The 21,512-nt window shown below is 38.9% G+C and overlaps 1 protein-coding gene across 2 annotated transcripts in view; it reads right to left on the bottom strand.

Annotated features, from left to right (window-relative positions):
• The window catches only part of LRMDA (leucine rich melanocyte differentiation associated), a gene marked incomplete at both ends in the record, with an annotated part of 1,107,765 nt that overhangs the window by 209,374 nt on the left and 876,879 nt on the right, over positions 1-21,512 (bottom strand). For both annotated transcript variants that reach the window (XM_080695153.1, XM_080695152.1), the window contains one exon: positions 11,036-11,120. In XM_080695153.1, the coding sequence (XP_080551279.1) occupies positions 11,036-11,120 (85 nt within the window). The remainder of the gene's footprint in view (positions 1-11,035; positions 11,121-21,512) is intronic.

The following is a 21,512-nucleotide window of genomic DNA, read 5'->3' as shown; positions in this document are numbered from 1 at the left end:
TGACCTGAAATTAGACAAGAGCTCCAGGTGTTCTCTCCAGGCCCTTTCGGGTCACTTCTCACCTTCATCCAAGGCCGCATGCAAGTCCTACCACCTTCACTCATCCCTCTTCATAAATGAACACTATAGAAGGCCATATCTTTAGGCTAAGCTCCAGTGCTATGCAATAAAAGGCCAGATTAAAAATCAAAATGTAGTCACTCAGACTAAAGTTCCTCCAAAATGAAACCCAGTTGTCATCTCAAACAGGTGGGTTTCAACTGGCATGATAATCCAGTTTATTCTGCTTTAATCCTTACCAAAGGTAACCTAAAGTATCCGGATACTAACCAAACAGTTACCTTTCCATTGTTCTGTCTCTACCTCACAAGAAAAGTACCTTTAGGAAGATCCCTTTGGGTTTCTGCTTCTGCTTTCTTCTCTTTCCTGTCTATACACCTAACCTCTGCTCAGCCCCCAGAACACTTATACTTTTTTACAGAATGAAGTGTCACCCAATCCTAGAATCACAAATAAAGCAAATTAGGCCTTTTAAATTAAGTTAGTTTTAATTTTCTCTATCGATGCTGCCTTCGCTGCACTCTTACATCTGGCCTGGCCTCTGCTTTCTATGTGAAGGCACTGATCTCCAGCTAAACTGCGGGATTGCTGAAGGCAGCACCTCCAACTTCTCTCACATCTCCTGCCTCCCCTTGCACAGGGCTCCACATGTTAGCATCTCCCACGAAAACCATGGTTGACCCACTGATGGAAGAAGCAGAAGCAGGCTCCTGCAGTGACCTGAAGCATATGGAATTCTGAGTAAGGGAAATGAAAAGCCCAAAAATCCCAGTACCACACCCTTCATGAAATACACACATCCCAACAAATCCACGGTTATTGGAAAAGCAACCAGCTACTTCCCCCAACCAGCCCCAATCAAAAAATTTCATTAGAGTGGATAAAAAAGTGGGGCAGTAAATATTAATGGCCAGGAGGGGGAGGCTGGGGGACAGCAGGCTGCACAGAGCAGGTGTTCACCTCCCTCAATTTCAATCCATTTGCAGCCAACTACGTCATCCTTTGGCCTTCTTGAGCTCACCGACAGGCCATTTTTCATGATTTTACCATTGCTGGCCAAATGCAAACTTTTTAATTAAATGTACCACATGATTCCAGATGTTTGTTTATTTGTTCCAAGAAGAGGTTGTAAAATCACTATATGAGTGAAAACCTGAAACAGGGTAAAGTTTTCTACAAGACACAGGGAAACAAAATGAGTCAGAAATACTGGGGCTGGGAAGTTACCACTGGGCAAAGCTCTCACTCAGAAGAGCAATCTGAACCCAAAGCACAGGCTCCGAGTAGCTCCCCTTCCAGAAGCCTAAGATGCAGGAACAAAACACACTGCACGCTTATGAGATTTTAAAAGAATGGAGCTCATCTTTAAGCCAAAGACCAGACTGAGAACAAATTTTTATGGCTGCTTTGTCTGCTTGTGTGTTTGTTCCTGTTGCCAGGAGCTCCACTCCATCAACTCACCAGCTTTCCACTGAACAGGACAGATTATAGCTTCTGCATGAGATACAGGGTTAAATCTTGCAATGGAGAGGAACCAAGAAAAGGGACAGGCAGAGACCACAGCTTCCCACACACCAGGCTAGTGTCCCCGCAGCCTTCTGGTTCTGTTTCCCTCTAGCCCAAAATGTAATCATTCAGTCTATAGTGTTTGCTATAGACTGTTTCTCAGATCCCTTATTATTTGTGCCCCAGCCAGCCAGTCACAGCCTTGATCACTGACTGCCATGCAATGCCAACATTACCCTAATTGAGCCTTTAAATTATTATTATTATTATTATTATTATTATTATTATTATTTATTATACCTTTTGGCTGGAAAAAGCCAACATCAGAAATACTCTGAATAATATGACATGGAAAGCTACTGACCGTCCATTTTCCCTAATGCCTGAGCCCTGGTGAGAAACACCGTCAGCAACCTCAGACACTGTTTCCACAGTGGCCATCAGGTTTCCTTAAAATGGCCCCACTCCTGGCCCACTGGCAGTATTCTGGCCCCAGCTGTCTGCTCCATCTGTTACCAAGTTGTTTCCAAAATTACCTTTGCTGGAAACCTGCTCTTTGGTGCTATTACAGTCTATACACGCACAGCCTGGCACAAACTCTCTTCAATACCATCATATATCTTGGAGTTCAGGTTCTTTGCTTTCCAATTGGCCCCTGCAAACTGTCTTCAAGTCGATTATCCTATAGTACAGTTTCAAATCAAATACAGGCCCCTTTCCCTGTTCAAGGCCTGCTGCAGTATAGAACCACCCTACATAAGAAACTGCATGACTTTTTAAAACAACTTTCCTTTCTCCCATTGGTTCCATGCTGCCGCTTCTCCTCTTCTCTTTTTGGAATGCCCTTCTTTGTCCTCTAGCTACCTTGCCTCCTGTGCTTTCCCATGCTCAAGGCCAAGAGCATCCAAACAGCTGGGCCTGACCATCCTCAACCTCATGGATTCCCCTCTTTTCTAAACATTTATTACATTTATGCACTTATGCCTTTTACCAAGAAAGGTAACTCATAATATCTTGTTAGTTTGATTGGCATTACTTCCATTTTGGGATCTTCTCATTACAGCTATAATTCCTGGGAGACAGAGATGATACTCTTTATTTCTGAATTCCCCATAAATCTACCATATATGTTGTACACAGCAGAGGCTAAACAAAGACATGCTGGGCAACCCTTGAATGACTGATGCTCATAGGAATCCTTGGAATTTTAGGAGTCATAGCCTAGGTCTTTCCTTGCAAAAAAAGGGGCAAGAATCAGCCCATGACCCTAAAATCATTGAAACATTTAGATTTTTTCACCCTGTAAATTCTAGGCCTTTGTTTTTTAAGATAGAAGAAACACGTCTTTAGCTCCGTTTTCTACAGAACTGTCTTTTGGAGGAAAGTTTATCTTTTTATCCTCTCATTTTATAGAAATAAATTTTGTTAGGGGGCCGGGGAGAACTGGAATACATATTTTCCTTCTGTGCTTTGCTTCTGGGATGGAAGAACCAGATTCGCAGCCCCTCTGTGTCTATGAGTGTACCACAATTCTGCCCAAAGAATAGGAATAAAGCAATCCTGGAGACTACAAGTGAAAAATCATACTTGGATAAAAAGGATAGGAAATGGAACCCTATGGATTTCAAATACTTAGGGGAGGATGCTTAAAGCTCCTGGCTAAAGTCCATGCCAGTCCTGGTAATAGTCTAACAGATTCATCCATCTTCGGATTCCACTTGGCTTCCTCCTCCATCACTGCTGCCCGCCCAGACAGCGAGCGCATACTCGCACATCCATCTATATACATGCAGAAGTTTTAATCTACGCTGCCCTCCATTCCAATCCACCCGGCCCGGCTCTGTGTGCAGCGAGGCTATTGACCCTGCAAAATAGCAGGGAGATGAATTTGATGACCCAGACTAGAGTTTTTAAACCATTTCAGCAAGGTCTAGAATCAAAGGAAAGTACAATTTATTCAGCACTTAGTAAAGTCCTTTTACTTGGGAATAGAGCACACACATTGAAAATTGACTTCCACTGCCACACAGATAAAATAAACCTGTCAACCACCACTGTCAAATCACTAGTCACCTCGATTAAATAAAGAAAACTTTAGCATCTCTCAGCACCTGAAAAGTCCACCAAGATTATAAGCCCATAAAAGTACTATGGAGGAAACCTAACTGAAGTAATGGGTTCTATTGAAAATACCAGAAGAAATAATTTTACAGAGTTAGAAAATGCTAATAATAGTTATTATTAGCACACACACACACACACACACACACACACACACACACACACCATGGCGCCCACACCACCAGGGTAAAGTGATGGGAAGGAGTACAAAAGAGGAGTCAAGGCCACAACCCTACTTGACAGGGCAACCCTTTCCTAAACCTGTTCTCCTTACAGGGAGAGTTTGTTTTTTGTTTTTTGGCTTTTCCTTTTCTTTTCTCTTTTTCTCTCTTTGTTTTGCTGTTGTTTTCATTTTGTCCACTTTTCAGTGTATTTTCCATGAGGAAAACTTAGATCTGTCATGCTTCTGTGAATTGTCAATGAACCAGTGCCAATTTGTGTGTGTGCGCACGTTCTAAGCATCAAACCCAAGGCCTCACGTATGCTAGGCATCAGTGTCAATTTTTTGAGAAATCATCTCGTGCTTAATTCCCTTGAAAAGCTAATCAGAATATTCTGGAATGCAGAGTCAAGAAACAAGCAGGCTGCCTCAGTCATAGAGTCTGATCTCAGGTGAGATCTACCTGGTAGTCACCAGGCCCATCACATTGTCTATCCCATCTTTTAATTAATTAATTTATTTATTTATTGGTGCCAGGAATTGAACCCTGGAGTATTCCACCTCTGAGATATATCCCCAGCCCTATTTTTTTTAAAAATTTGAAATAATGTCTCAATAAGTTGCTAAGAGCCTTGCTAAATTTCTAGGCTAACTTTAGACCATAGATTCTCTTGTCTCAGCCTCCCAAGTACTGGGATTACAGGTATGTGCTACTATGTCCAGATTTACAATGTCTTTTTAAATGGACAATCAGAACCAACAGGAAGTCAGCAAATATTCCTTGATACTGAGCTATTAAGACAACACAAATAAATTCATTTATTTTCCTTGAGTTTTTGCTAGTGGTCTGTGTAGACTTTGTTTGCTACTGGTCTGTGTAGACTTTGTTTACAATGATCAAACACACCTAGCTTTCACATCCCTTGTGGGTTGACATGGTAAATATATTTAAAAAATAAGAAGTGATTGGCTAAAAGAAACAGATTGCCTTCAATTCCATTAAGTCCCTAACAAAACGTGATAAACATTTTAATGATCAGGCAACCCCTTTTGCATGTTCCTGCAAGTACTCTGTTTGCTGGCATACCATTTTTCTGGGCCAACATCACCCCATCCCAAACATCTTTGTCTACATGCCACCTCTCCATAGCATCCATTTAATTTCCCTCTTATACATTTAACTTGGGCAGATTTAATCAGCTGATGTGGAAATACTATATTCATGGCTTCTATGGAAAACTAGTTTATGATATTTTGGGCAAAAAAATGGTTTAAAAAATAAAAAATGTGCACAGTTTTTCTTCCTGTCTTCTTCTTCTTTGGGTGGCATACATGGAGCTGCCTCATAGAGACATACAGAAAAATCCATTTCTAAGTGTAAAATACAACTCACACTAAGGAAATTGCAAACAATAACTATGTTGTTACCATGTAAATTACTCTATGACAGTCCCAGCAACCAATTTTAAACACAATAGACCAAACCCCCAGTTGAAGATGAATACCCAGCGACTCTGTCAACAAAAATAATGGCAAGAGTGCCAACCATGGTCAAAGTAGGATGGTCATCGTTTACAAGCAAGCTTTCCTAGATTTCTTCTCCTTTTTTTTTTTTTTGCTTTTTTTCTTTTGTTCATTTATTATGAACAGGCTAACTACGGCACACCTTCAAGACTATATAAACATCAGAAAAAAATTCAGGGCTATTCACAAGGCTTGCAATTAATTTGCAAAATATGCATGCAGAAAATTGAAACGGGATCCTCAGCAAGACAACTGTTGGGGAGGTACGATTTTGGACTGACATCCCAGCAGATTATTTGCTGTGACATCGTCACCATTCTTCTCTTAAGTCTTCTCTGCATCCCAGAGAAGGAACTAGAAACTACACTTCCCAGGATTCTCTCCAGTCTGGATTAGAGTCCTCTAAAGGAGTCAGTGGAGAACACTCTGGAAATCTGGATTGAAGGAGTGGCAGGGAAATGAGTGTGGACTGTGGCAATGTGCAAGGCCCTTTCAGGTGAACTACGAAGAATAACCCACTGGCACAGAAGCTTCAGTTTGAGAAAACAAGTGGGAGATTCCGAGGTGTCCTAGAGATCCTGCAAAACATTTTAGGAATCTCTTGAGAATCACGGCCTCCGTGGTGGTGGAGATATCGTACTAGGTGGCAACCTTAAAACAGGATCTAGAAATTCACCCCTGCAAATGGACATTCCCAAGTTGTGTCTCTCCCTGTGCCTTTTCTCCTCTTCCCTCCAACACAATACCAAAGTCCTCCTATCTACACTTGCTCCGTATATTTTGTGTAAAGGATAGATTCAGAGATGACCCGGGACAGTGCTTTGGTTTTCTTTCCTGTTATCTCTGCTGCTGAGTGGCTCTGGCCAATCCCCACCCCCTCCAGCAATGGTTGGTCTCTCAGTTCAGTGGGAATAAAATATTTGTCCTTCCGATTTTACCAGGTCATCTTGAGAATAATATGGTCTCTGCTCTAAATAGAAATGTTTCCCCAAAGATAAAATAGTCTGTATAAATGGGAGTTCTGCTTCCAACAGTTACCATATAGAGTGGCAATACCTGGCATGCCGGCGTATGTCCTGTCAGTTTAACATATATACGATAGCAATACTTGCATACCCATGTTTGCAGCAGCACAATTTACAATAGCAAAATTATGGAACCAACCCAAATGTCCATCAACAGAAAAATGAATAAAGAAAATATGATACACACACACACACACCACAATAAAATTCTACTCAGCTCTAAAGAACAACAAAATTATATAATAAGCAGGAAATTAAATAGAACTAGAAATTATTATGCCAAGTGAGATCAGCCAGCTTCAGAATATCAAGGGCCATATTATTTTCTCTCATATGTGGAAATAGAAATCATAAGGGACTGTGGATAAATGTAGAGAGAAGCCAGGCATTATGGCACACACTTGTAATCTCAGTACTTGGAGGCTGAGACAGGAAGATCACGGTTTGTGGAAAGTCTCAGCTATTTAGTAAGATCATCTGCAATTTAATGAGACCCTGTTTTGTTTTGTTTTTTGTTTTTTGTTTTTTTGGTTTATTTGGTGGTACTGGAGATAGAATCCTTACTAACTCTGGGCTATACTCCCAGACCTATTTTTGTATATTATTTTTCTTTGGAAACAGGGTGTCTTAAGCCAGTGAGGCTGGCTTTGAACCTGCGCGATCCTCCTGTCTCTGCCTCCCAAGCATGGGGATTGCAAGCATGTGCCACCACACCTGGCTAGTGAGACCCTGTTTTAAAATAAAAGAATAAAATAGGGCTGGAGGTGTAGCTTAGAGATAGAATGCCTCTGGGTTCCATCCTTAGTATGACAAAGAAAACTACAACATTAAAATAATCATATACTTGGTAGTTATGTTTTGTGGTCAAATGTTCTCTGGTTCTCTGGCAATGAATCAGTAGACATGGCTCCCAACCTTGAAAACTTCAGTTTTCTCTTCGCATTTATTTCTTTTTCTTTTTTGTGTGCTACTGGGGATTGAACTCTGGAGTATTCTGACTCTGAGATACACCTTCCGCTCTGTTTTATTTTTTATTTTGAAGCAGGGTCCCACTAAGTTGCAGGAGGACCCACAAGTTGCTGAGGCTGGCCTTGAGCCTGTGATCCTCCTGTTTCAGCCTCCCAATTACTAGGATTACAAGTGTGCACCACCACACCTGGTTTAATTTGAGTTTCTGAAAGCAACAGGATGGTAATCTGAGATGCAGGAGGCTGGCCTTTCCATACCTTGTATGCAACATCAAAGGAAGACAGGGCTCCTTTTCCCTGTGCAATCAAGTCACCTCACAGAGGTATTCAAGATGCTGACTCTTCCCCTGGGTTTCTATGACTCATTCTCTCTTTGAACAAGAATTGTGTTGGTTAGCTTTCTGTTACTATAATGAATATCTGAGATAACTAATTTATAGAGAAAAAAGGTTTCTTTTGGCTTACAGTTCCAGAGGTCTCAGTTCATAATTGGTTCTTGCTGCTTTGGGGTGTGGTGGGAACATTTCATGGTGGGAGTGTATGGCAGAGGATACCTTCAGCATGTGCCAGAAATATCAGGGAAGAGGAAGGGCTAGGTCCCAGTGTCTCTGGAGGGCATGCTCCCAAAGTCTTACCTAAAAGGTTCCACTGCCTCCCACTGATGACATGAACACTGGACTAACCCCTTAACACATGGATCTTGGGGGCACTTATCCAAACCATAGCAAATACATATTGAGCTTTGAGTAAGATAACCAGACACTGCAGATGTCATTGTGAGCAAACTCATACAATCTTCTCCTCTCCTCTTAAAATGTTATAGTTTGTCCAGGAAAGAAATCTCTGAATAGAGGGGAAAAAAATCAGTCTAATATAAATGTGATAGGTAGGGTCAGAGACATCCCCTTGGGGCTCTGACATCCAAGCTGGTGCCTGAAGAATAAGCAGGAGTCGGTGATGGGAGGAAGGGTTAGTACTGCTGCTCCTGGACCTCTCATTTATGAGGAGTTTAAGACAGTAAATCTGACTCTGACATTTATTGTACAAAGCAGAATATGAACAATTGAATCAAAGAGATAGAAATTAATATTATAAATTCTCTCACTCAAGAAGGAGAAAAACTAACAGAGCTCAGATCAGAAAAAGTTTCACACAGGAAGCATAAAGTAAGTACTGTAAATTACTATGCCTATGATGCATGGAGTATCTGTAAACTCCAAATGGAAAAATTGAGTCCCCTTTTATTCTGATTACTATTCTAAGCCCACTCTTCCTTTGCATTTGAATCTACAGACTCTAGGACATGAATCTTGGACCTATCATCCTCGACATTGGAAGTTACATAAAAGGACAAGTGAAAATGCTTATGTGTATAGAAAAATAGCAATTTGCACATGAACTACTGCCCACCAGTTTTTGTAGTTGTTGGTGCGGAAGGAAAAGAGATTGAGAACTAGATGAATCAAAAATTATTTTCAAATGGAGGTTCCAGTTAGGATTTTATAGATGAAGTTATAGACATCATGGAGTTTTTCACTTGGGAGAATAGATGCAATTTACCTCCGTTCTGTGAAAGACCCTCTCTGTATAATTGTTTGCAAGCTGTTTCCATGAAGATATTAACAAATGGCACCTGGATCATTTGGTCATTTATATAATCAGAACTTTGAAATCATTTCCATAGTATAAAAAAAAAAAACATGGTACTAAGTAGTTTCATTTTAGGTGCCAAGAAAACAATGGCTTTCTCCATTTGTTGGTGTATGATTAATGCCAAGATTGAAATATTCTAGTCTTATCTTTTCTCTAGAGGGATGAGTCCAACAATAATATAGCCTTAATAGACTTCTTTGGCTCTTTCTTTACTAGGCCCAAATAACATTTTTTCATGAAACAGACTAGCTTTTTTTCAACATGAAAGTCCTTAGCATTGGCCAGGCAACCAGTGTGTTAAATATATAGAGATATTCCTCATTACAACTGAGATGTCTATTGCTAGCTTCCTTTAAATAAAATTTGTACATTTTCCCCATTTATGTTGGACTCTGATATCATCCAAAAATATTTATTAATACTCTAAGTACCTTAGGCATTTTTCATATTACATTTATTACTCAAAACACCTTTAAAACTATGGTCTATTCCAGTCTTCCAAGGCTTATATTTCTTGTATTGCTATTAAAATAAGGAATATCTGTACTATTTCTGATGACTATCATTCATCTGATCAAACTTGCCATTGTGAAATCTTAATTTCATGGACATATACAATTTTATAAAAAGGCTTGTGATCTCTGAGATTTTAATTCCCATGCAAGTCCTACATAGGCTACAGAGTCAAATTATCCTTAATCATATACAAAAAAACAGTGAATAAACCCATTGTGATATCATGCTAATTTCAGACTTAATTTGCTACTTCTTCTGCAAGTAATATTATTTGCCTAGATGAATTCCCACAACCCAGGCACTGTGGAGTTGTGCACAAGACCTTCTGAAGGACCTTCAGTGAGTGAGATCACTTTATGTCCCTGAAAACATATAACATAGGCAGCTACTGTTTGCAACTAACTCTGAGCAAAACTTATTTTCACAAAACTGACATTTGAAGGGAATCGAAATTGAACTCTAATTAAACCAAAGTATATTTAAGTGTAGAAAAGACTTACTGATGCCTCAACACCAAAGAGTCAACACAGGTCCAATCACAGACACCTGCCATCCTATATGACTCTGCACCATTTCCTGCAGAACAATCATGTTGCATTGCACAGAGCCCAAAAGTCATCTCTGTAAGTAGATTCACCACTTTCTAAGAATTTTCACAGGCTTTCCTCCTACCCACCCATGCAATGCAGCTGGGATGCTAGTGCTGAGACAGTTCTTATTCAGAATCCCCTTCTGTACAAGAGAAATTTCCTGCTTGAGAAAACAATGTTCAAAGCCTGTGATGCCTTCACTCTGAGACCACTCTTACCTTCAAAAGACATATTCATAGTTAGGGAACACCAGAGTAAGCAGGCTCCAGGGCAGGGCCTCTTCCTACACTTACTAATTCTTACTTAGACAATTACATAGTCCTGGGCCCAAGTAACCAGCTTAATGGCAGGCAATTGCAAATGAGATTCCATGTCAGTATTCCGTTTGCTTTTGAAACTCAAGCCTCTAGAGATAAAAACAGGAACTCAAGGCTTTGGGAGAACTGGGTAAACCAAATTAATGTTGTGAGGTTTAGAGAATTTAGCAAAAACGATGAATGGTTATCTCCAATGTTGTCAGGCAAATTGAAATTCTTTTGAGTTCATTTTGAAATGACATATTTCAACTATTCTATACCCAAACAATGATATTTTTAAAAAATATTATGAATTTTCCAATTTCTCTCCATTACTGGAGAAATGCTAAATGTAATTATCTCCTTAGTAATTGTAAGTGCTATCATCTCTTTATGTAAAGAAGAACATCACAGAATTATATTATATGCTTTTCCAGTAGACTGCCACCAAAATCTGGTTAATATAGGTTAAATCATTAGGTTTGACAGGTATGGTTTTCCTATCAAGGACTTTAAAAGCACCAAGTTCTTTCTAAAGCATTCGGGCAGCAGTATTCTGCATGGTCAAGTGCCCCTCTGCACAATCATGGAGAGTAGTGAAAAGCTAAGCTCCCACCTCGGTGACTGGTGAGTTCTCTTGAAGCAGAAGGCAGGGGTGTGTAGTGAAGCTCAGGAGAGGCAGCAACATCTTCACTGGAAGCCTGGTGATAAAAGCAAATGTCAACATAAAACAATGCCAAATGCTAAATACTCTTGTTTACCAAATACATCCCCTCAGGATCAAAGTTTGGAAATATATGATCCACAGAGACTCTTAAAAAGGAAGAGTAGTCTCCACTGGGATAAAATTCTGGTAAACGTAGGGTAAAGCACAAAGTTTACAGATGGAATGGCTCTGAGAAAAGGGGACGGCTTGTTTGCTGTGGTGAACAAAGGACAGAGAAGAGGAAAAGGAGATGCTGACAGCAGGAAATAGTGGAGACTGAGATGTCTATCACAGACCTTCTCCCAGTAATTCCCATAAAGTAAATGCAAGCTGTGAAGAGTTTTTCTATGAAAAGCAATGAAGTGGCCAAAGTTTGCCCCCAGGGTGCATGAAAAAAAACAGGGCTGGTTTACATGGGCCCAATGGCACGGAGCACAGGAAAGTTGAAGATACAAAACTCTGCAGCATGAAGTCACCGCAGGGAAGGACATAAATTGTGACAGGCTGTGCAACTTGGCTTCTGGCTAGGTTTAACAACAGTGCTGAAAAATCCATATGAAATTTGCATTTGGGATCTGGGTTGAGTGTAATTTACCCCAAATGCTTGGGACCCGAGTATTTAGGATTCTGAAATTTTTTTAGACCCTGGAATACTTGCATGTACATAATGATGTATGTTGGGAATGGGATACTAGTCCGAAGACAGAATTTGCTTATGTTTCCTAATCATTCCACATTTATAGTGTGGCTGTGTCAAGACTACAACTTGTTCATAAGGTCAGGGGTAGATTTCTCCACTTGTGACATCAAGTCAGTGCTCAGAAAGTTTTAGATTTAGGAGCATATTGGATTGGGGACTTTTGACTTAGGGACACTCACCATATATAAAAAATATCAACAAAACATTGTCATTTCAAAGCTTAAAAGAAAATGACATGGACTATACCTAGGAAAATGTTTTTGTACTGTACACGAACAACTCTTTAATCATAGAACTGTGTATAGCATGGCCCGAGCTGTTAAGTATCTTTTTCTATTGTGTGTGTGTGTGTGTGTGTGTGTGTGTGTGTGTGTGTGTGTGTGTACTGTACTGAGGATTGAAGCCAGGGGAATTCTGCCTCCAAGCTGTACCCCCAGCTCATTTTTATTTTTTATAATGAAACAGGATCTCACTAAGTTCTGGAGGGCCTCACTAAGTTCTGCGGCTGGCATCAAACCTGCAAACCTTCTGTTTTAGCCTCATAAGTATTGGGATTACAGGTGTGCACCACCAAGTCTGGTTGAACTCTACATTCTTATGGGGTACAATACAGAGGAAGTACCGCAGCTGTGGAATTGCCTCTCATATACTATAGATGACCAGTACACCACATTCAGAGTATAATTACTTATAATAAGAAGCATCACCATTGTAACTCTTAACTGAGATTTCTAAATCAATCGCAAGTTTTTCTTAATATCCAAAAAAGAACATCTGCTAGGATCAAAATCCCAAGCTCTTGACCTTTCCAACCTCCATGAGAAAGTAAATTTCATCAATGCTATATTCTTTCTTTCCGGAATAGGAAATGCATTCTATGGATATATTTGCCCTGCTAGAAGCAGGCCTTTTCTCCAAAGAGATTACCTACATTATGGGAATCAAAACTAAGTAGGAGATTAGACCTACTTGCTAGAAAACCCTTTAAACTTCAATTCTGACATTTGAGATGTTTGACTAAGCAGCTTTCAGTGGGGTCTTATAGAAAGGGTTCTGAATGGAGTGAAATCAGAAGCTCTGTCCCTAGGTAGAAACAGATTTTAGGGGGCATTACTTCACTCCAGCTCAAAGGCAAATACAAGGCAAATATATGATGTTTAAAGTTTGTTCTAAGTGTATTGGGTCCAGAAATATAAAATCTTAGTCACTAGGAAATTTTTTAAAAAGTACATTAGACTTTCTTATATAGTTCATCATTAGACATTTAGAGTATAGCAAGAATGTGAAGGGGTCAGAAAATAGATAAAACTTCAAATATTATAGTCACTTTTTGTCTTTTGTTTGGCATTTCGGGTCTCTGTTATCTCTATGTGATGAGTGAAAAACAATGACAGAGTTTATATACAAACATCTACTCAATGCTGAAGCAAAACACACTGGGTCAGGGAATGGGGGCCAGACTTAACTGCATTTGCAATACTTTCTCTGTTAAGAGGCCACTTCTTTTGTCTCCATCAATGTTTCTACTCCACCTTATCATTAAAAATGTTTAAAAATGAACCCCAAAACAAATGTGAGTTTTAGGTTACCATATTGTGGTATTTCCTTGTACTTTTAATCTTGATTTGGGCAGCAAACTATTTGATGAGAACTTTTCCTAAAATAACCAGAAGAAACACTACCTTTAGCAAATGCCTCCAACCATGCAAAACAATAGAATTCTGTAACCACAAGAGCTATTTAGTTTAATTTCCCATTGTAGACAGACTATGAATAGCATGGCTAGAACTGTGCGGACATCCTTCTATAGCAAAAGCTCAGTGTCCCTATATCAACTCTACCCAGAAAGAGAATGCAGGAAAATAGCAATTACGCAAACTCTGCCTTTTGGTGGGACTCCCGTGGTTCTACGTTCAGAAAAACTACTACAAATAAAGATTCCAACGACCAACTCTTTGATGTGGTGTTTACCAAAAAAATAAAATAAAATAAAGCCAATTCAATCTTTTCAACAGTGATGTGTCAACTAGTTTATTCTTTAATTTACTAGCAATAAACATAAAATTTAGCATTTATGAGCAATAATCTTATGCTGAGAAGCATGAGTCAGAAAAGCACAAATATCATATGAAAGTATTGGACAAGAAAATATCTTTAATTGCACATGATCTGCCAAAGAATAAAGAACTAAGAAATCTCCTTGAAAAGGAAGCAGTTTTCTCATAGCGTGTCGAGTATGAGATAATATAAGTAAAAAATTTTCCACAATATTTTCTTTTACCTAGGTTAAGTAGAGATGCCTAAAATAAAAATAAAGAAATTTGGGTAAATCCAAATCTTCAAGACTATAAAGACTCTCAAACCTTTGAATCCTTCTCAATTCCCTAACTGCCTATGGCAAGGATTTGTACTTTTACATTTCCCTTTTATCTCTTGCTAGAAGATATTTGCCACATAGACATAAAATACTAGCACTCAGGAAACATAAAGATTGTTCTCAAGTCAATAAAATTATAATTTATAAAATGGACAGAAAAAATGTCAGAGATTTCAAAGAAGAGAAAATCTGAACAGTCAAGAAGGTAAGAAAAGCTGGCCAAATTTCCCAGTGCTGAAGGCACTGCAAATTAAAACAGGATATAATTTCTCCACCCATTGTATTGGCAAAAAAGTCAGTCTCATAATAACAAGTGCTAGTGAGAATGAAGGAAAGTGAAGTTGTTACCCTCTCCCCCCTTGGCCAGTGGAGATGTGCACTGGGTCAGCTACCTTGGAGGGTAATTCAGCAGCATCTATAAAATTGAAAATTGGTGTGAAAACTTCTTTTAAAACATATTTACTATGAAAAATTCCACACGGAGGCTGCAAGTTGAGACATCAAGCAATGTTTACTGCAGCATTACTTATAACACAAAATATTAGAGATAACTTAAATGTCTGTCAATGAGGAAAACAGGTAAATAAAATACTTTATATTCATATGACAGGATAAAATTTAGCATTTATGAGCAATAAACATGATTTATATATCTTGATTGAATAGGTCTAAAAATTTATAGAGTGAAAAAGCAAGTTGAAAAATGATAAATAGAGCATATTATTTAGGTAAATATGTAGTTCTTTGATTTTGTATGAAACATCTAAAAATTACATAAGATATACACTAAATTTAGGTAACTGGTTGACTTGCCAAGGGGCAGTAAATAGGCTTGGAATAACAGGATGTGGGAGAGCTTCAACTTTATATATGATGGTTATTTCTTTCATTTAAAGAATAGACTTGGACAAATGCTGTATGCATGTATGTTTGTATCACTTTTAATATCACTGTGACATGTAATTATATTGCAGCAATAAAAGTATAAAAACAGATTAGATTTGAACAAATATGTCAGATACTAGAAACTCCAAAGTTTGGATGGTCCTATATGTATTCATAATTTTAAATTTTTTTCTGCATCTTAAAATTTTCTTGAAATTAAATGTGAAGGTTTATAGAAACAAAGATTCTCATTTCTTCTCTGACCCATGCAGTCTTATACTGATTTGAACACATAATAAGAGGAAATTTCATCTCATGATTCTCCAGGACTTGCATAATTAATGCCATTTCTGGTTGGATTTTTGTAATAAAATATCCCATTTCCTTTTTTTTTTTTTTTTTTTTGCAGGTCTGGAGATGGAACCCAGAGGCATTTGACCTCTGAGCTATACCCCCTGCCCTATTTTTTATTCTTTATTTTGAAATCGGGTCTCACTAAGTTGTGGAGGGCCTCACTAAGTAGCTGAGGCTGTTCACGAACTGCGATCCTCTGGTCTCAGCCTCCCGAATGCTGGGATTACAAGCGTGCGCCACCACGCCCAGCTCATTTCTATTTCTCCTAAAGCTCCTGAGTGTGACCCATTGACTGAAATAAATTTGTATCTTCTTGACGCCAAGTCTTGAAGCACCCCTTCTAGCCACTTAAGTCCTCTGTGGAAGATTTGCCAAAGCATACTGGAGGTTTCTTGATTCTCTCCTATTTACAACTGAAAGTTACTAATAATTTTTTCAAACTCACATCCGTAATGGTAACAGTCACTAACATACTGCACTCTGCAATTTTCATAACACAGGAAGGAAGGGAGAGCTTTGGCAACCTCTTTGGAAAATGGTCAATGAAAACAGAGGGCACTCTCCAAGAGACTTGCAAAGTGAGAATTTCACTTGGTGATTACACAAGACACATGCATTCAGATAAGTGCATAAGATTCAAAGGCCTTCCCAATGGGTGCACGCAGGAAACAGCTATCCGGTGGACATTTGTGAGCATCGTGGATATGTGGAGGAAACATAATACAGACCATGGGAGGAGAGATTTGGCAGGCTTCGAAACAAGAAGGGGGCAGCTACAGAGCTGTTTAATAGCCATAAATCTCCCACTATTTCTCACAAAATGCCAGCGCAGACCACAGCTCCACAACTCATTCCCCATCACTCAGCTCAAGTGCAGCGCCTTGGCATGCTCACTCACCCTTAAATCATACGCCGCATAAAGTGATCCTGGGTCTGGGAAATTTGTCAGCCTCTTTCAAGTAAAAGCAATCTTCACTTTCCATCACAATTCACTCTTTGAAACCATGGAATAAAGCTGACTCTTCTAAAAACATTTATTTTTATCTCATAAGGAAAAGCATCACTCATTTAGTTAACGTGTGTTTAGTAACCAACTACTATATGCCAGATCCTATGCTGAGAATGTTAAGAAAAATAAAATGAGAACCTGTGTTGCACTCCTGACAAATCAAATACAAAAAATCATGCCATGACTGAAAATCCTGAGGAAGAATCACCAACCCACAGCATGATTTTCACACTCTGAATCAACATAGAAGGTTATCCCTGCCTCCATCATGGCATCTGAATACTTGTAACAGTAGTCATGTCCTTATTTGTTTTTCATTCATGCTAGTGGAGAGCTTTAGAAATTAAGTATATTAACTTTTTGAAAATTAATAATACTATAAAACGAAATAAAAACGAGTGTCAGTGCATGATAGTTTAATGAATAAAACATCTTTAAGTCAAAGATAAAATGATATACTTGCTAGTGAAGTTCAATCTGAAAGTGTGAGCCAACTTGCCTGAATCAGAGGATAAAGTACTTACCATTGCCTAGACAATCTGGTTAGAGAAGCAAAGGGCCAGCTGGAGGCTGAGGCCTCCTGTCCTGCTCACAGGGAAATGGGCCTTGCCTTCCAAAGAAAAGCAAGATGCAAAATGTCAATGACAGATGGATTGGGTTGGAAATGACAGACAGGCTTGAGAGCAGAAACAGCTGTATCTTATCCCGAGGCAGAAGCCAAGAAACTGAAAGGGCAAAAGGCAAGGTAGGGATGAGGGCGAACCTATAACCAAGGGGCCAAGAAGGATCTCAGTAAAGTGAGGTGAGAGCCTGGCACCAGCTCTGCATTGTGTCTCTTCATCCTACATAGAAGTGAAAACTTCATGGGTTAAGGAGTTGAAGGGGTAAAAGGTAATTCCCATCCGAAGTCAGTCACAGAAGAAGTGGCTTGGGAGGGGAAGTCAGTGCCAAAAGCCTCCCTGGAATGAGAAGCCCTGTGAGGGCGAGAGCCTGGAGTTCCCATTTCTTTTTATCTGATCTCCCCAGTACACACCTTCTCTGTTCTGAAAGATCTAGGGTGTTGGGATCCTCTTCTCCCAGCCATCATGCCACTCAGTCTCAAATCACTGTCACCTGGGCACTAGTACTGTCCCTGTGCAGAACTGTAGACCTCAAGATTTGAGGGGTGAACTGTGACAGTGAATGCCTTGCAGTGCCTAACAAGGCAACTTCTCAAAGCACTGAGAAGAGATCTTCATGAGAAGGAATTTACTAGATGTGTGGGTAATTTTAATAAAGGGAAAACATTCTATTCAGAAACAATTACCTTTACCCCCAAAAATATAATGGAGCACAAGTGAATATTGCTGCTTGCCAATTCTTGCCGAGGACCGGTGTGTGCAGTGTGTTCAAACATAGGACATAATCAAAAGTAACACACTCTAAATTCCAAGTAGTCTGTGTGCGTCCTATTCCTTCATCACTTATTAGCACACAGCCATTTAAAATAAATAATTTCGCCGGGCGTGGTGGCGCACGCTTGTAATCCCCGTGCTTGGTAGGCAGAGACAGGAGGATCGTGCAGGTTCGAAATCAGCCGCGCTTGCTGGCTTAGGAGACCCTGTTTCCAAATTTTAAAAAAAAATGTAAAAATAGGTCTGGGAGTGTAGCCCAGAGGTAGAAGGGCTTCCAGGAACCCCAGTACCACCAAAAAAAAATAAATAAATAAAATAATAAAATAAGATAAGATAAATAGTTTCATTTAGCCCTCTCAACAACCTTATGATGCAAGGACCATCACTATGACCATTTTACAGATAAGACAAGTGAGATTTAGAAAGAGATTCTGTAACTATCCAACAAAATCCAGTTAGTAGGTGAAACATTTAGAATTCTGAACAACACAGTTTGATTTCATAGGCTGAATCGCAATTATTGTAAAATAAACCTGATGCTCAAAGGTGTCTGCCAAAAGTACTTATCTAGGTTTATTCTGTGTACATAGGAAGGCAGGTAATATATTTGTAGTGAGCTATAATTCAGTTCCTATTAAGATGCAATATGCTTTGAGGCCTGGCACACAAATAAAACTGTCAGCTCGTTTGTTAATAAGTAAAATAATTAGGTTGTGATATTGACATGAGTGCTTCTAATCTCTTTTGCCTTTTGGATTCATATAACCAGTGGTGTGCTGGAATCTACCTGCATGGGCACATGAAAACCAACAGCTTTTCAGAAATGTTGAGTCAGTTGTTAAACACTGAACCTATTTAAAATGAAATTATGTGTTTATAAGTGAATAAATTATCTTAAAAGCAAAGGTAATATAACAAAATTTCATCACTTCCCAATTATTTTACAAAACATCACTATTATTGATACCTTGACCTTATCTTAGGCTATTGTAGTTACACAGTAGGAATACTAAACAATGGTGTGCTATCATTTCCCAACTCTTGGTAGGTTAACATCAGTCGGGTTGGAAGTTTTTTTGCAGTAGAGATTGGTAAATGCTACAAAATAGTGCAGATTTATTGGTTCATTCATTTCTTAAAGTGATGAGGAATCTGGACAGAGTGGCGCAAGTCTGTAATCTCCACTACTTGGGAGGCTGAATGTGAGACCAGCTTGAGCAACCTAGGGAGACCTTGTCTCAAAAATAAAATAAAAATAAAGACCTGTGGGTTATTGTAGCTCAGTATTAGAGTGCTTTTCTAGCATACATAAATCCCTGGTTTCAATATCTAAGACTGCAAAAAAAAGTGATGAAGGAGATATTAATGATGTATAGTAAACTCAATAAGATTTTGTGTTCATGGCCATTGATTTTAAATAGCATAAAACATTTTAAAAATTACAATATTATCAAATTTAGTAAAGCAGTTTCTCATGGTACTGAAGAATGAATGAATGGAGTTCTGACATACTCACTAAGGTAAAGAAAAAAAATCAACATGCATTCCTGTGGGAACTATACTTGTTCATCAGTTTGAGCCATAGATACAAATATAAGACACAGTATCTGGCCAAAATCAGTGAAAATACCTGTGAGAATCAAGTGGTTGTATAGAACTGATAATACACTATTATGTACTTAATTTTTATAATATTTGCTCTGTACATCTTTTATATAAATAAAATTAAAAAATTTATGTACATATACATGCATAAAACTTTTTCTTCCAGAGACCTGACTATTAAACATTTATCAGCCTTCACTACATATGACCCTTATCAAATAACATCTAAAGTATATTTGCAGCTATGGAGAAGAGACTAAGAGTGGAAAGTAAAATAAAATAAAAAGAACAAATTAAATGTCAAGGATTTTGTGTTTGACTTATCCACAACTTGGGTATGATCTTCACCTCCCTTCTCTGGTTTCTGATGCCTTGCTGACCAGGATTTAGAGCTAGGTCCCTCCAGCTGTATGACCTTGGGCTTTATACTCAAATTCCTTAACCCACATCTCCCTGACTGTGAAATGTAATAATAATAATCACGAGGAGGAAGATATTTAAATACAGCTGACATTTTTTTTTTAATGTGTGTGTATGGGTCTGGGGATGGAACCCAGGGGCATTCAACCTTCGAGCTTCACCCCCTGCCCTATTTTTTATTCTTTATTTTGAAACCGGGTCTCACTGAGTTGCAGAGGACCTCACTAAGTAGCTGAGACTGTCCGCGAATCGAGATCCTTCGGTCTCAGCCTCCTGAATGCTGGGATTACAAGTGTGTGCCACCACGCCTGGCTTACAGCTGACATTTAAGAGTGTTTATTTTGGGTCTGGTACTGTATTAAATAATTTCCAAAAATTAATTTATTCAACCTTCAGAACAATACCATGGGATTATAATTCCCAATTTGTTTTTATAGATGAGGAAAATGAGAATCAGCAAAATTAAGAAATTTGACCAACCTGGGCATAATGACACAGACCTCTAACCCCAGTGCTTGAGAACCTGAGATAGGAAGATTCAAAGACAACCTCAGGAAAGTAGCAAGCCTTCAAAAGAGCAATAAAAGTTTATTTCCAACACACACACACACACACACACACACACACACACACACACACACGGAAGAAAAAAGAAAAAAAATTTAACCTAGATCTCACTAAGGTTTTTGGGTTGCTGGTCTGTGGAAGAGTTACGGCACAAATCCGGGACGTTTACCTCCAGTGGTCATTGTCTTAACTAGCTACTATAGAAGATCCTATATTGTCTCTCTTCTCAATAAATGTTGAGATTAAATAAAGTAAGAGGCAATGATCTTAGCCATTGCTTATTAAATATTAGCTATGATTTACACTTATACCTCTCTAATTTTGTATGGTCTCCTGTCTCCTTAACTAGATTTTATTTATTATTATTATTATTATTATTATTATTATATTATTATTATTGTGGCACCGGGGTTTCTACCTCCAGAATATACTCCCAGACCTATTTTATACTTTTTTTTTTTTTTTTTTTTTTTTTGGACACAGGGTCTCTTAAACCAGCACGGCTGGCTTCGAACCTGCGCGATCCTCCTGTCTCCGCCTCCCAAGTGCGGGGATTACATGCGTGTGCGACCATGCCTGGTCTTAACTAGATTTTAAATTTCTTTCATAGCTTTCCCCACCCTTTGGAGGCTCCTCAGCAAGAACCTGCATACTTTGAAATTAAATGTTTATGACATGAATCAACTTTGCTCCTCGCTTATTGAGCAGAAAAAGTAGTACTGAGATCTTGCTGAGAGCAAACATAGTGATATCTCTGGCCCCATACTAATCAGGATCCATCCACAGACTCCCTACATGGCTGCCATAGTGTACAAGTCGTTAGTAAATAGCTGCATATGGCATTTCTCATCTGGGCTTGTCGGACTGTCTTAGAAATAATATTATGTCATGGTAGTCCTAAAGGCTTGATTTATTTTGGCTTAAAAGAAGGAACTTGCTTCATGTGTCTCTCTTCCTTTCACAGGGTTTTTTATTCTCCAGGGCTGCAGGTCAAGTTCTGTCCTTGGAACCAAAGTAGTTTTCCAAAATGAGGTGAAGCCAGCTCTGTCAAGCTGGGCCAGATCTGCTGTCATTGC

The sequence above is a fragment of the Muscardinus avellanarius genome (assembly GCF_963383645.1).
Source record: "Muscardinus avellanarius genome assembly, chromosome: 4".
Classification (NCBI taxonomy): Eukaryota; Metazoa; Chordata; class Mammalia; order Rodentia; family Gliridae; genus Muscardinus; species Muscardinus avellanarius.
This window is presented reverse-complemented; position numbering and strand designations above follow the sequence as displayed.